Here is a 16,651-nt window from a genome sequence, read left to right as displayed (position 1 = left end):
GATGGAGTCCCATTCATAATTGAGACCGATCATATGGCATTAACTTGGCTTAGGCGCTTAGGAGAGCCGAGCGGCCGGCTCGCGCGATGGGCACTTCTCCTGCAGCGATACGATTTTACCGTGCGCTACAGGAGAGGAAAGAACAACGTTGTGGCGGACGCACTTTCGCGCGCGCCCGTTGACTGTGAGAAGAGTGATATTACTACTCAACTCACCTCGCCCGAAACTGAGCTTGTGAGCGGACTAACCGCTGCGACGACTGAGGTTGTCAGGAGGGGTAATATTAATACCCATCGTGACCCCTCAGTGACTCAGCCTAAGAGCAGAGTAACTGCTACAATGCTCGACGGCGCTGGTCCCGAAGGAAGGGCGGATGAACCCCCTTCTCAGGACGAAAGCGTGAACCACTTGGACTGCGTCAGTTCTGTGGGGAGCGTGTTCGGCAGAAAGGAGCTGTTAGAGGCACAGCGGGAGGATCCATTTTGTAAGAAAGTGTTTGAGGGGCTCCGGGAGCCCGGCGGCGCGGCCGCGGCGCACATGGACGCAGCTGGTATTGCTGTGAGCGCGTTGGATTCCTACCTGCTAGACTCTGACGGCGTCCTGCTGAGATACATTCCCGCGGAGAAGGATACACACGAGTCCTTCAAAGCGGTGATTCCACGCACGCTGAGAGGAGCACTTTTACGCTACTTTCACGATACGTGCATCGCCGGGCATGCAAGTGGCCCTAAGACTTATCTAAAGTTGTGCCGCTTTGCTACCTGGCCTGGAATGAAGCGGGAGGTGATGCGCTACGCCCGCTCGTGTAACGTGTGCCAACGCGTGAAGCCGCGTGGTGGACGCCCACCCGGGCTCATGCAGCCGATCAATAGCCGAACACCGTGGCAAATTGCGGCATGTGACGTCATGGGGCCTTACCCCAGGACACCGAGCGGGAACCGATTCCTTCTCGTAGTCACAGACCATTTCAGCAAGTGGGCGGAATTGTTCCCCCTGCGGAAGCTGACGGCACGCGTTATCATGGGAAAGCTGATCGAGGTGTTTACACGATTCGGCTATCCTGAGCAGCTGATAACGGACAATGCGTCCTACTTCACTGCCAAACTCTTCGTGGACTCTTGTGCAGCTCTCGGCATTAAGCACAGGAGAACAACCACGTACCATGCCCAGGCGAATCCCACTGAGCGTGTGAACCGCAACATCAAGCACATGCTAGTTGCATTTGCGGGGACGCACAATGAGTGGGACGCTTGTCTTCCTGAAATTGGATTTGCTATCAGGTCGACAGTGAATCGATCGACTGGGTATACACCCGCCACCCTCAACCTTGGGAGGGAGCTGTTGAATCCGGTTGAACTTACTCTACAGGAACGAAGCAGCACGGAACTGGTTGTTTCGTCGGCACGCGCCGATTATGCGACTGGGCTGCGCGCGAAGGTAACGGAGGCTTTACGAAAAGCGCGAGGGAACCTGAGCACTGCACGTGCCGAGCAGAAAGCGCAGTACGACCGCTCTCATCGGGAAGTTCAGTACAAAGTGGGCGACCTGGTGTTGAGACGGAATCACGTCCTGAGCGACGCCAGCAAGAAATTCTCAGCTTCTCTGGCGCCAAAATGGGCAGGACCGTACCGGGTGCGAGAGACTGTCTCTTCGCTCGTGTACAGGCTGGCGGACTTGAAGCTAAGACCGATCAGCCGACCGGTGCATGTCTGCGATCTCAAACCCTACTATGACAGAGGGAACGAGTGGCCCGAGGAGAATGCTCTCCCGCGCCCGCAGGCAGCGGCATCAGGTGGCACGGCTCGACGTCCGAGCCCAGTGCGGCGTTATAACTTGCGATCTCGGCAGAACTAACTCTGTCCGGTTCGCGGAGGCTATTTTATTGTGCACGATATCGGACGGAATGCTCCTCCGATGTCTAGCATGCAGGCTTCCAGAGCGAGCACGCGCTTTCTCTTTGGAAGAAGCGAGAGGGGCTAACAGAATTGTCGCAGCAGCAGACCGCCGGTCGGGAGCCGTGCAACAACCATCAAGCAAGAAGGAAAAGACCATCTCCACTGCCGGTGGGGACGAGCAGGCCGCAAGCAGTCAGCAGCGCAGTGCAGGCAACGGGCGGCGAGAAAACATCCTCCGGCGGCTAACAGCGAGGTGAGAGGTGCAGCGGGCGACTTCCGGTCCGGAATGGTCGCGGCGGCGCAGAATTCGCCGAACCGCGCCGCACAGCTCCGCGACCGAGTTGCGAGCCCCGCAACCAAGCACCCAGCCTCAAGGTCGAACGAAAGACTTCGCCCGCAAGGACAGAGTGGACCCCTGCTGCGCAGCGAGGTGCAAGCCATCGTCAGGGGTGGGTCGGCGCGCCTTTGCCGATCTTGCCTGCCGAAACCCGCGAGGGTGCGCCAATACCAGAGGGCAACGACCTCCGAGAACATCAAAAGAGCTGTCCTGCGCCATCTCGAGGCTGGTTCGGGGATCGCGTCAGCGTAATCGAGGCAGCCAAGAAAAATCCAGGGACCCTTTCGCCACCACGGACCCGGCACGTCCGACTGGGCAGGTGACGCCGCCGAGACGCAAGATGACCCGGACCCAGCGCCCTTCTTGCCTCCCACTGCATCCCGCTGCTGTCAAGCTGCTCCGTACCATCCTTCAATGTTCCGGCCTGGCTCGCGACCACCTACACGGCGACAACGACGGTCTGCAGCTAGAGCTGCTCCCTCACCAACATGGATTCAAACCGTGTTGCTGTCGGAGTAGCATGCCCCCTCTCGCAGGAAAGCCTCAGGTGACGGCGGCCTCTTAGCGGCTAAAGGGTTATTTTAAGGAGGGGGGGATGTGGGGATCGCACGCGCATCCCGATATCTCCGGAGCGGCCACGCGGTTATCACGCGATAATCACGTGCTCGCTCGCGGAGGGTAGCGTGGAGAGGGCACCTTCGCCACTCCCGCTGCTCTTCGCGCCTGGCCGCAACGCTGCAGCCAAGGCACCCCGTTCCCTCCTTTCCCTTTCTTGGAACCGGGGAGACCCCCTCTCCGCCGCTCGGGAGAAGCGCTATTCCCCCGACGCATCTGGGTCTCACGGCGGAAGAGCTAGCGAACGGCCGCATCTCAAATCAGCCGCTGAGACCGCCGCACGCCGTCCCCCTGTGGCGCCCGGACCTTGGTGTGCGACTCACCGCCCCAGGGCCCGAGCGCGGATCCACTTTTGGGTGAGCTGAACTCTTATCAGCCTCTTTTGTGGTTCCCACATGGTGCGGTTTGTTTCGCCCCAGACGTGCGGAATGCTCCGCCGCTGAGGTTTTGTGTTGTGTTGTGTTGTGTTGTGTTTGTGTGTGTTGTGGCTGTTGTTGTCTGTTGGAACCATTGTACACCAAGGTGAATAAACACCTTAGGTCGAGACTCACCCTGTCCCCACTGGCCTGAACCCGCCGTGGTCGCAACTCACTGCGAACCGCGGGTTAGGGGTCACAGCTCTGACTGCTAGGGCTGCTGCGAAAGTGCTAGGGAGCGACTGCCGCTCCGCCGGCGCTGTGCGATCCAGAGAAGGGTCAGGTGCGCACGCGCGAGCCTGAGTAATACCCCTATACCCTTTAGCTTAATTTATTAGATCTCTCTGTTTAATTTTGTGTTAATACATTGTTGTCCTCTTTTCTTGCGGATACGCCACAAGACAAAGACACGAGCTGACTATAAACCATTTCCGAATCAGAAATTACTTTTTCTAATATTTGTTCTTTCCGCGCACTCTCAATAATTGTACTTTGGTCTAACAAACGCCCAAGTCCTGCAACCTACAATAACATAATTTATGTGGAATTTACCGTAATGGTCGCTCTTTTCCTTTTTACGCGTGAGATCTGTTTGTTTCGTTTGTCCTATTTATATATATATTTTTTACTTTCCGCAATCTGTACTTACTTTTTATTGTGCTATATGTCGCTATTGGAACCTATCATTTATGCATTTGTCAGCGGGAAGAATAACGGGAAACGAGGTGTTTGATTTTTCGTTAGTCACAGCCGTACGATTAAAACAGACCGCGAAGCTATAGAAAGCATGTAGGCTAAATGAACTGTTCAGTTTCAATTGAAATGTAGGCGGGCAGGAACGGGAAATGAAACTGCAGCGAGAGACAACTTGCTGCAACTGCTGAATCCGAGCCCACAACCCCCGCATTTACGCGTGTGGCGGTTCACACATTAAGCTATACCGGCGGCGGCTATCCTCCCGTCCACATTTGTGGGCATTTGTGTATATTTGGGTATATGCGTGCTATATACAGATCTGTAGCCCCGGAAGTGTTATAGCCAGTGTCACTCACGGCCACAGCGGCAGAGGCGGGCTATCCTTTCAACCGCAGATGTCACGAAGTATAGGCGAACTTATAGGAGCAGGCATGTGGCCAAGAAACTATTCAGCTAAATATAAGCAATGAAAGAAAAGAAAGAAAACAAAAATATACGCACATTTGCTTCGTGACTGAACAGCGCAGTGCTCTTTCATATGTTCTTTTTTTTTAATTTACGACGTCGCACCGCCACTTACCGCTCAGTAGACCATAAATATTTATGATCGCTTTGCGCAAATAAGGAAGTACGTAAGGGAACAAGGGAAGGTAAATATGAACCGACTAGCCCAGCAACATGTGCTTCCGCCACTTAGCACCATGGCTATTTCCCTACCACCGTACGCATAGTCTGCCAAGGGTCAGCTATTCCGTAGAAGGGAATCGCATAATTCCGACAACCCTGCGCCGCAGTCACGTGACGCGGGCACTTCCGGCAGCCATCGCGGGGAACATATATGCCATGTAGGGAATCTTGCGTTCCCATTTCATTGTACTAGCCCCCTTTACCCAATGCCTCACATAGAGGCTTGTAAGGTGCTTAAATAATTAAGCACATGACAGGCTGTAGCAGGCGGGTTGTTTGCCCCCATCGCGCTTCAATGCGATAGCGTTAAGGGCCCCGCGTCTCAGTAATTCCGGCGTTGCAATGACGTCGCGCGTGCGGCGTCCAGCGTAAAAGAATTTCGAACCATGCAATCCCTCCATGTAGCGCAAGGAAGTTACTGAATTAATTGAATTTCTAAAGGTAAAATACGTAGAAAAATCATAAAGTACGACTTACACACATCCTACAGGCATGATAGCATCGGTGTGTAATTTGAAGATACGAGAAAACATAATTCTGTTACGCGGAAACTCAAACACAAACCCCTTTTAACGCGATAGCGTTTTCCGGCTGCCGTTTGAGGCCTGTCTTAGTAGGAGCGGCGCGGCCCCCTCGGTTCCTTGCGCACCACCACAAAAAAAAAAAAAAAAAGAACCACAAAGCTCGCCCTCGCGCATAGCGTTCGCCGCCAGCGTTTCCCGGTAGACATTGTGGTTACATAAGCTGCAGTTGCCGTGAAGCGTGAGAAGCACTCGGGGATCTTTGAATGCTATCGCGTTCCACTCTTAAAGGCGAAGCTTAAGTGTCCTCCAAATTTTGTCCGTATTGTGCTTTTTCTGCAGCGTTCCTTTCACCGATATTCGATATGCCGACTTCCTCCTGCGTGCCGCCATGCGAGCAGTGTTTCTACGTGGGCGATTCCTGCTGTAGAGTGCACAATGAGCGCATGCACGTAATATTCAATGCGGCGTTCAACACACCGACTTCACCTGTGAACCCGGCCGTTTCGTGGCCGTTCTGACTGTTCGAAATGCAGCAGCTTTGATTCAGCAGTAGGCATATTTAAGGTTAATATGTACAGCGCAAGAATTTCTAGTTTCCCACTTCTTGTACACATGAGCTACAGCACCGTCGTAGGAGTCGCGTCACTCCCCTCTGTAGCCTCGATAGTATAGGCGACAGCAATCACACTTTTTGAGCCTGGAATGAGATGCCGGACAACGTTGGCAGCGACACGCTGCCCCGATCGTATGGGTGCTTCAGTGTTTGCGAGGCCATGTTTAATCCGCGCTACATGTGCACGGGCCCGCTACACCAGTACGTAATATATCGCAGCATGCCGCGCTACTTGACTTGCTCCCCTCACATTTGCATATAGTTTGCGTTGATACAATTTGATGTGGCGAGGCTCGACAAACAAGTGGTAGCTCCTGCAATCAATGCTTCTTTCCGTCGCCACTATCGCTTTGCAGTCAACGACAGCTTAGTGGAGCACGCTTGCGGGAGCGCGAAGACATTCCACCAATCCTGTTAGGGGGAACCATCGAAGTTTGCGTTCACAGGGACACCTTATTGCGCGAACACGCCCGTGTGTACATCGGAAAGCCCGATAGCAAACGGTATTGAGACTTTAGCAGGGCGTGCGCGGCCCACAAGCTTTCCACACGCGTCCCCTGCAACCCGTCCCACCACTTGTCTATATCCTTCACGACGGTGGCACACGCGTCCCCTGCAGCCCGCGCCGCCACTTTATATCCTTCACGACGGTGGCTGGAACCCGATGTGCTCACAGGGTTGTTGGCATTACGCGAAATGTATGCACGTGAATCCACATACGTTCTCGCCGTTGGCGAGGTCTATATACCACTCGAGCAGATTCATCTCGCAACAGGTGTATCGTTCTTCCATCCGCGCATATAGGCTCGCACTGTCTCACCTTGATGAAATCGAACAACTCCTCCTCGTCCCTTCGATGCTCGCCCGCGGCCCGCTTGGACGGGTCTTTTGCGAGCACCTCCTGCGAAGAGAAAAATGAATCGGCGTGGCGCTGAAACTGGGCCTTTTCGCAGTCTTCGTGTTGGGTCACGTGGAAACGACGGACGCAGGCAGACTATCGCGTGACGGACAACTTGAAGGGTGTAAATACTCTGGCAGGCGCAGTAAAAAAACTGAGCCCGCTGCAAAAATGCTTCCACTGACCTGTGCCACCATTAGTTGGGCAAATATGCAGTGCAGCGAAGCGCAATTGTGAATTAGTGAAACGGTCTAATGCTGATTGTTTCGAATTATTCGGTCGATTGAGAGCCGCCGTAGCTGTGCCAAAGCATGGCGCAGCTAAGTATACTGTTCAAAAATTTCCTGTAATTCCATGAGGATTGATCGCCTTTAGGTAGCATGCGAATTTGCTTTATTTATTTTTCTATTACAGATTATTCCGGCCAGTCTAACCATGTCTACATCTCTTTAAAACGATGTGTGGGGTGCTGGTACAGTTTGCTCCTTCGACACCCGGTGACGTGCTTCACTCTGAGCTTCATTACGGCCTTCGTCATGGAGCGGCAGATACGCTCACGTTTCGATTTTTCACTTAAAGGTCCCTCAGTTGGCTGCAAGTCCAGTTGTGGAGGGCATTACATGGGTAAAATAAGGCACATGAACCACCCTTTCTTTTACAAAACAAACAATACCCAACGTTTATATTCACTTTGCTTAGAAGTGAGAATGCATTCGGCATTCGATACGATAAAAGTCGTTTTCTACATTCGGCTCGATATTAAAAAAAAATTATGTTCGAAACCTCTACTATCACACAAATGAAGAAGAGGAAAGTTTGGTTAGAGTGTGGCAACCTTGTACAAGAACACTCAATATGGCACGTATTTCGGAGCCAGATGTACTCTTGAAAAATAATAATCCAGGAACAAGTCATTAAGAAAGGAGGACAGGTTTTAGGTATTGGTTAAACGGTAGTGGCTGAAACTTGCGTAGGGCGAACAGAGGTGTCGAAGGGCACGTTGTAAAGTCTCTTATAAGAGTCTTCAACCTTGGCATGCATCACATCATCATTGTACCTAGCCATTGTGTACACTGTATAAATGGAACATAATTTTATACATGTGGCATTTAGTTTACGTTTAACTGTGCCTTTCCGTGGGTGTATGTGATTATATGTTGGCGAGTGAGGACTCGGACACTACACTTTGAAAACGTGCCGTGTTTCGTCTTTTGTGTTATCGTCCCGGTGGAATTGCGCCGCGACTGTGACTCACAGTGCTCGTATCGTCTCTTGTCGAAATAAACTTTTGTTTTCTAAACACACGCTGCTGCACCTGATGTTCCTCGTAAACTTGGTGCTGGACGAGCAGATACGGGTTGTTCGAGGACTCGGCGGGCGCGGCGAGCGCGGCCAGAACCGCGAGGACGAGCAGGCTGACCATTGGTCGAAGACGGGTAAGGCTGCGTCGCACCATCCTCGGGCACGGAACTGCTGCTTGGCACAGGCTCGGCAACCTGCGCGTATACGCGTGCAAATCCAGGCAGGGTCTGTACGTACTATACTCGACCATTTCGGAACGCTTGGTACGCAAATTGAAGGCTTCCTCCAAAACTGATACACGCGGTGGCCCTGTTTCATTTGATGCTACAAGAGATATTTATGCTATAAGCTTTATGCTTATATGCTATATGCTTTATGCTATAAGAGATATTTAAAAAAGAAACACAAATACGCGCGCGGTCTTCAGGAATGCGTCGCTGAGATATGCACTATCACATAATTCCTTTTTCGAAGTATGCGTTCACCAGAGCTGATGGCGTGAAGCTGTGGACTCAGAGTTGCCATGTTACCGGTGAATGGGTCCCGTTTTTTCTTTTAATATTGAACGACCACTCTGCATATATTTGGGTTGTGAGGCTGAATGCTTTTCTGTTTATTGTTCTTTTTTTTTGGGGGGGGGGGGGGCGAGGTTCTTAAGTATGTGTTCCTGATCAGGACTTTTCCAAGGTCTAATGTTAGCGAAATGGGCGTGGTGGTGAAACCCAACCAAACTACTCTCAATCATCGCCTTCTCGCGATCCCGCACCGATCCCACAACCTTCGCATGTGGGATGCGAAGGTTGTGGGATCGTTCTCCACCTGTGGCAAGTTGTTTATCCACTTTCATTTCCATTAATTTATCACTTCTCTATTTCATTTATTAAGCGCAATTTAAGTAATTTCCCCTATGTTGTCCTTGGTTAAAAAAAAATTATGGGGTTTTACGTGCCAAAACCACTTTCTGATTATGAGGCACGCCGTAGTGGGGGACTCCGGAAATTTCGACCACCTGGGGTTCTTTAACGTGCACCTAAATCTAAGCACACGGGTGTTTTCGCATTTCGCCCCCATCGAAATGCGGCCGCCGTGGCCGGGATTCGATCCCGCGACCTCGTGCTCAGCAACCTAACACCATAGCCACTGAGCAACCACGGCGGGTATTGTCTTTGGTGTCAATGTTTGTTGGCTTCTTACGATAAAGCCCGTTAGGTGCGACTGCTCGCGTCACGCGTGCGTCTGAGTGCGCGCTGCTGCCGTTCCGGTGGAGAAGCGGTAGGCGCTCCGTCCCTGCGTCTGTCAGGTTATCACGCGTCTGTCAGACCTTGGTGTCTTGATTCGCATCGTGTTCCCGCGCGTCCAGTGTTGGCGGTACGTCGCCCAATCTCAAGTTTTCGAGACATGGTGCGAAGCGTTCGCATAAAACTATGAACCTAACTTCGTGTATAGTTTTCTCTTTCTCATCGCAATAAATGCTAACGAAACTGGCTTTTCCTTTCCTTTTTTTTTTTTTGGTCAGGACGAATATCCGTATCTTTTTAGCGTTTTGTTTTTAAATTGTGGGCGCCGGCTGTCGAAGGTTTACGGCGCTGCGCGACGCAACACACGCAAATATCGGACGCCGTGAGCCACGTCGATGCATTGATCTCGGCGCGATCTGCACCGTATACGCGCTGGCGCTCATAACGGCGCTAGTATGGCCCGACTTTCTTGCCATTCGTTTATATAAGTGCTCGCTAACAAGATACTATCCACCAGGAATGCTCTATATAGGAATTTGTGAGGTTGCTTTTAATGCTGAAACCGTAAAAGCTCGAATTAATGGAATCGGCGATTTAACCTGCAAGTACAACCTCGTGATATCGAGGCTCCACTGTAGCTGAATTGTCGCGAGCCAATTCATCTTGAATTCCTCAAGCTCTTCACTGTCACGAAACTCGTGCTTCCCAAAGTTGCGAGACCGACTGGTCGATCCTTACACTTTCATTTCTATGCGATTAGCATTCTGTTAGAATATGCGCCTCTGAAAACTATCGCCATTAAAAGTTAGCAGTGCTTGGGCTTAGCTGAATAAAAGAAATGCGCGCGCCAGGTCGGCAGCAGTCGCGGCACGAACTTCGAACGAATATGGTGCGCGCCTCTTTACTTTGGGGACAATGAACAATTTTGGTGACGAGGATCAAGTAGTAATTGCAAGACAGCCATTTACGGCACTCTTGAGCTCTCCGAGCCCCACGTCCAGTCATGGCAAAAGTATTTAGAACGGACGGAGCAATTCTTCGATGTCAACGGTTACGTGCCACACTGTTTTCGTATTGCTGAGTTGCTGTGGTTCCAGGTCGTACTACATCCTGCAAAGTCTTCTTGTGCCGGGGTAGAACTACCCTGGCGATATCCCTGCGAACCCTGGGCAACCAGTTTTCGCCGAAACCCTCAGTCGTAATGAGTCGTTTCAAGTTCAACGTTCAACTCCGGCGTCCGCGAAGAGAACAGTAGCCGCACACAAGAAGCTCTCGGAACACGGTGATTTCTGAACGTTCCTCAGCGACTTGCTTAGAGTCGTCGGACTTAAGAGTTCCATCGGCTCGGGAAAAAAAAGAGCATGAAGATTCATTTCGAGAAGCAAAGCGACTTGGTCACTACAGCTCCCGCATATTGCTTGACTGCGACCCCTAGAAAGATCTTTTCACCTGCGATGCCTCTTCGTCGGGTCGCGTTTGCATCTGTAGAAGCCTGTAATCTGGCGAGAGGAATAACTGCCAGCTCGACAAGAAAGCTTTAGCGTTATTTCATGGCGTTGCAATATTCCACCACTCTGCGGAAGATATTTTTGTCGCTGTTACAGATCTCAAGCCGCTATTCGGATTCTTGGCCAAGACAAGGCCTTGCCGCCAAGGCCTTGTTTTGGAGAAATGGCCTTGTCTTGGCCAAGACAAGGCCGTTCCGTCTAGAATTGCACGTTGGGCCCTTGTGTTATCTGCTTACAACTATACCTTGAAGTATAGCTCAGGAACAAAGATAGAGCGTGCTGATGGAGTCAGTCATTTGCCACTAAAATGTGACAACTTTACAGCAGAATGTCCCTCAGACATTCATTCTGGAAGCGCGTTACCTCTGAGTTTTGTCATCTGCAGCAGTAGCCCAGGCTTCGACAGAAAGGCCCTATCTTGTGTAGAGTTGATCACATACTTTTTGCAAGGAGCTCAACTTCCACAAGAGGCTCAATCGAAACCATTCAAGGCACCTGAGCTTAGTCTTCGGGAAAACGCTGTTCTCTGGAGAAGAAGAGTCATAATCCCCGCGCCAACCTTTATAGTAGTTTTCAATAAAATCGTACAGCTACATTATACTGTTTTCATTTTTGCGTGCGTACTTATCAAACCAAATTATGAGCGTTGTCGCATTAATAACAATGTACCTACGGAGAAAATCACTGGATTTCATATAGGCAAACGTGCTTGAAAGGAGTTAAAAACAAAAGAAATAAATGAATAACTTTTCTTCCGCACTGTAGACTTCCGGCTTTGCTCACCGACGTAGACCGCAGCGAGCGAAAACAACATTGGTTGTATAAACATAGTAAAACCGAGTAGGAGCTGTGCCTTAAAATCTAAGCCCGCAGATTTTCAGCACTTTTCCTCTGTACATTACGACAAATTTGCAAGTCAGCATTACTGCAAGTTATACAAATAATCTTATATGTTCACATTAAGGTGTAATTGCACATGTCTTTTATCTCAAAACTTAAGAATAGACTTTGCGCACAGTGGAAGAACTTAAAAACACGCTTCGCGTTCCGGCGCAGTAGACTGATGAGGCCCGTGACCGGAAGTTCCTCGGGGCCGCTTCTCTCGCTGCTGTTATCGCGCGAGTGAAAGTGTCTATAGCTGAATGCGATTTGCGGCGGAAAAAAGTGAAATATTCTATAAAGTGGCACCACAGGCACGGTATGTCGTTAACTCTTGACATTGAAAGAACAGCATGATATCGTATGGTTTCCACACTGGAAACCCCGTTCATTTCTCTCTGCAGACTGGTAAAAAAAAAAAATACCGCGTTCGCGAGGCGTTCGCAAGGCCTCCTGCATACCTACTACACCGCGAAAGCAGTTAGCCTATACCGAAGCGCAATAAAAATTAAGTGGCAAGACGCGCGTCAATTTTTTTTTTTTTGTCGGAAGGTGGAGGAAAATAAGTACGCACGACTAGCTCTTCGTATCATCCCAATCGTGCACCGTCACTTTCACGGGTCGTGTTGTTCTTACCAAGGGAGGAAGGAACCATCGGTACACATGAAGGCACGCCGTATAATACGCCCGCGGTCACCTTCAAACTGCTGGGGAGGGGTGGCGGGGGTGCGACTTACAGTATTCGTTGTAAGCGCATACTGACGGTCCCGCTTTCCTTTATTTCGCTGGCCACATAACCAACCCGCACATAGGCCAACGGGACGAGTGATGGCGGCGTCCCTTCGACGCAGCGGCTTACCTCGTAAAGCGGGCGCACAGCGGTCCTCCTCAGCGCGACCTAGCCCAGTGGTCTGTCGCTCTATCCGCGGCCACTGCTGAGCTGCCTGCGCATGGACGCGTCGCCGCGCTGTGCTGGCCCGCGAACCGAGAAGCCTTGCGGGTCGTTCCGCGGCGCCTGGAAGGAACAGCCGCTCCACTCACTACCTGCCTCTTCGTCCTCCTCTTCTCGTGCGCCTTCCGAGTCTCGCGGTAGAAGACGAGGCTAACGAAGACGAGAAACGAGAATGCGAGAAACGCTTCGCTCTGTTGGTCTAACTTTATCAGTGCCCGTGATCTATCTTTCGGAGCCTCCATTATTGGGTTCAGCCACAGAAACGTTTGCTTGGCAATCCGAAATTACCTCATTGAAACCAATCGATTTCCATGTTAGATTGATCGTTCTCCCTCCCAACTTTAGGTTTCTTTTGTTTCTTTTCTATTATTAATTAATATTGTTATTTGTATTATTATTATTATTTTATACCCGGTTTCCATCTGATTATTTTCTTTTTTCTCCAAACACAAAACGTTTACTTTCAAACTCCAACGCTTAAATTGTCGACTCCTTTGTTATCATTATTATTTTTATGCACCTAATTGAACCACCCGATTCTTGGCCAATCCCCCACTGTGGGTATGTGCCACGGCCACTCAGGACGACAACAACGACGACAACAACAACAACAACAACAACAACAACAACAACAACAACAACAACAACAACAACAACAACGACGACGACGACGACGACGACGACGACGACGACGACAACAACAACGACGACGACAACAACAACAACAAACGAGGGTAGGGATAGGGGGAGAGGCAAATAGATAGATTTATTGCGTCATTTTCTGCAATTTGTTCATTCGGCCAGGTTATACATGAAAATTCTTTGTTGTTGTTGTTGATCTTCGGGATATCTATATATAGCTTAGTGTCCGTGGCGTTGCCGTTTGAGGAGATGGGTTCGATCCTGCGACCTCGAGACCATGGTGTCGCGTCATGGCCAGCTGTATGTGCGGCTTCACAGCGCTACATAACGTAATTAACGACCTTTTTCATATAACTTCACACCGTCTTGAATGAAAGAAAGTCCAGCGCCACATATATCTCTTTTCTTGCTTCTTTCCTGCGATTCCGTTTTCTCTTACTAATTTTCTTCACCGGCTACCCTAATATATACGGCGCACTGTCATTTGCTCTGCCATACTGGTACGGGATCGGATGCTTCCGCTCTTCACCCCAACCTATCTTCTGTAACTTTGAAATAGAGCGCGGTCGTACTCACCTGCGTCCCATCTATCCAATAGCTGCTTAGTTTCGAGCCCCCCGCGGCTCCCTCGGCTCTCTCTACTTCTCTCTCACCGTCTCTCTGCTCTGTCATGACGCGTGCCTGCAGAATCAATCGGTCACAACACGAAGGAGGCGTCCAGACACGACTCAGTGCGAGAGAAAATGCCTGCTTTCCTCGAGAAAGTTCCGTTTATACAGCTCAGCAATAACAAACGGTTACGTCAGATTTGATCGAATGACTGATTGGAATGCTTGAAGTTGGCTTAGAGAAAAAAGCTTGAATTTTAACCGGCAGCTAATGTAGATAGTTGCCGCAGAGTTGAAGCAATAGGCTGGTTGCTGAAAACTCATAAACCGAACTGGACAAACGCAGCACGGCAAGATTGATTTCTTCCGCTCAGCAGGTACGGAGAAAGACTAATCTCTCTCTCTCTCTCTCCTTTTGCTCACATTTTTTTTGCCGTCTTGGCTTAATAGCTAACATTTTAGTTACAGCTTAGCAACGTCATAATGTCAAGGATAAATACAAGCTTCTGCTCCGAACTGCATAAAAAAAGTATGGGCTACAAAGGCCTACACACACACAAACAAAAACAAGTGCGGACGCGCAGCATGGGAGAAGACACCGTGGCGAATTTTCTAAGCTAATATGGTGTAGGCGCGCACAGCCGTGGCAATGAGCCGTTAGCAGTGGCGTAGCTAGGTCGTCTGGCACCCGGGGTCCATAGGTCTTCTGTCACCTCCCCCCTCCCCCCCCCTTCCCGGGCGTAGGCTTCAGACGTATATGACACTCCCCTCCCCACTGGCCCCTTGCACCCGGGGCCCACGCCCCTCCCCCCCCGTTGCTACGCCACTGGCCGTTAGTATGACCATACATTCGCATTTACAAAGTTCCGTTTCAGACAGCGGCCCGACCACCTGTCAGTCTTTAAATGTTTCATTTGACACCCCATGGAAGCGTGATAGTGTCACTAGAGAGCGATCGCTAATCGGAAAACTCTTCTCATTTAAGCGTTGTGTCGTGCACTGTATGCATTCCGCTAACAAGGTTAACAAAATTAGAATTCACCAAAAGCCGACGTGTTTTGATTTCATTAGTAAAGCTTCACGGCTAACGGTAAAAATGTAACTACTCATTAAAAAAGAAGAAAACGAAAAAAAAAAGAACTGTAGTGAGGAGCGGATTGTTGCTGAATACAGCTCGCTGTTCTGAAGGCGAAATATATGCCGTATGTAATGCACTGTTCTCCTATGATATGTCAGAGCGATGTCCTTGAGACAAGACAATAGGGTTTGCAGAACAATGGTATAAAAAAGCCAGTGACGTTCGCGGTATGCGATTTGGGTTGTATACGCTTGTTTTGGTAGTTTGTTTTACATAACTAGAGAGTCTTCAGAAACATGTATGCTTGTTTCCTCGTCGACTTCGCAAGGAGTTCTTTGCATCGGCAATGTCCAGCCAACCGATTCAAAACCGAAATTCGTTCAAATTTGCCGCGGTCGTCGGCTCGCGCCTCGCCGGCCTCTGCTTTTGACCGGCAGATGTCTCTGGGAAACTGCGGCACTCGCGGTGGCTCACGGGATGTCCCGACTTCCTGTGTCTGTGTGTGCATGCATATCGGTTGTCGGCGATCGGTGCGCCCGTCTCGAACCGGTGTTTGGACCTTTTGTGCCGTCTCCCAGGAATTACAAGGTGCAGCCAGTGTTTTGAACAGGTAAGCGCGTGCGAGTGCCCGCCAGCTTGTCGCTCTTATTTTTTTTCTTCCGACGCTTCCGCCGTCGTCAGAGCGTGCTTCGCCGACGCGGGACGACCGAAGCAGCGCAGCTCGGTTTTGAGTCCGTGTCGAGCCGTGCAGGAGGTTGAGTGGCGGGGGGAACAACCCGGTGGCACGTCTCCAAATGGGTCTTCCGCCGGGCCCTCCCAGCTCCAATGAAATGGCTTACCTCGCGAACTCACTGCCATTTATATCGCCGACTCCCGGCCACCACGCAGCGCGGGGCGTTTGCCCGTCTGCCCGCCGTCTGAAAAGACGCGCTTCGCTCGGCCAAGCCGCTGCCGATCGGAAAGTACTGCAGTGCCTCGATCGTCGGTTCTACGCCGTCTTATTTCGGATGCGTCAGTTTCTCAGCGCCTGTGTTCGCAGCCGCTCCGGAATATACCGATTATTCCGTGCGGGTTTGTTTCCGCCGAAACCAAGTCGCCGCCGTCTTGTGAAACTGCAGGTGCTGACCGTTTGTTCGTCACCCGATACCTTGACCCTCTGATACAGCAGCTCCCGTTGTTCAAGTGGCGCTGACTCTATCCTTCGCTGATAATCGCAGCGAGGCGGCGAATCGCTGTGTTCGCTGCATATGTTGCGAAGGGTCTTGTTTCTCGCGTTCCTATTGTAGTTCCTTTAGCAAGCGCTGTTTGTTGTACGTGACTGTTTCTGGTTTACGATTCGGCCGGCCTCCGGGAACGCGCGTGGGTCATCAGCGCTCGGAAATACGTCGTGCGTGTCGCCGCCGGTACACTTTGGCAACTTTCCGTATGCGCGAGCTTTACTCAGGCTCTGCGAGGTTATTTTACAGATGGCCACGTATACACGACTACCTTAGTTTAATAGACGTGCGGTGCAAGTTAAGCTACGAAAACAACCCGTTTGTGGACTGTCAACGTAAGAGGTGTCTCTTAGAAGGCCTGCCACATTTAGTCAATTTGCGTGAGATGATTTCGCGAAGGCCGTGATCGGCTGTAGGAGTCACCGCGCCGCGATCTTACAACCCCACGGAGATGACGTCAGTAGATACACGTGAGGATAGAGGTGCGATACGTGAGCGCCGTGGCGACATGTGCAGTTAGTCAAGAACGAGAGCGTTGTCTGATTT

General features: G+C 50.8%; 2 protein-coding genes across 12 annotated transcripts in view; one reads left to right on the top strand and one right to left on the bottom strand.

Annotated features, from left to right (window-relative positions):
- Nucleotides 1-12,691, bottom strand: part of LOC135914894 (uncharacterized) — a 36,772-nt gene extending 24,081 nt beyond the window's left edge. Inside the window, exons 1-3 of one of the 2 annotated variants that reach the window (XM_065447833.1) lie at nt 12,468-12,691; nt 7,997-8,177; nt 6,604-6,684 (exon numbers count right to left, since the gene is read on the bottom strand). In XM_065447833.1, the coding sequence (XP_065303905.1) occupies nt 6,604-6,684; nt 7,997-8,137 (222 nt within the window). In that variant the 5' untranslated portion in view covers nt 8,138-8,177; nt 12,468-12,691. The remainder of the gene's footprint in view (nt 1-6,603; nt 6,685-7,996; nt 8,178-12,467) is intronic. The other variant, XM_065447824.1, reaches the window with a different exon arrangement.
- Nucleotides 12,692-15,340: 2,649 nt separating this feature from the next.
- Nucleotides 15,341-16,651, top strand: part of EndoA (SH3 domain containing GRB2 like, endophilin-A) — a 125,071-nt gene continuing 123,760 nt past the window's right edge. For all 10 annotated transcript variants that reach the window (XM_065447814.1, XM_065447771.1, XM_065447804.1 and 7 more), the window contains exon 1: nt 15,341-15,498. The gene's annotated coding sequence lies outside the window, so the exon portion shown is untranslated. The remainder of the gene's footprint in view (nt 15,499-16,651) is intronic.

The sequence above is a fragment of the Dermacentor albipictus genome, chromosome 1 (genome assembly GCF_038994185.2).
Source record: "Dermacentor albipictus isolate Rhodes 1998 colony chromosome 1, USDA_Dalb.pri_finalv2, whole genome shotgun sequence".
Classification (NCBI taxonomy): Eukaryota; Metazoa; Arthropoda; class Arachnida; order Ixodida; family Ixodidae; genus Dermacentor; species Dermacentor albipictus.
Note: the sequence above shows the minus strand (reverse complement) of the source record. Positions and strands in the feature narration are given on the sequence as shown.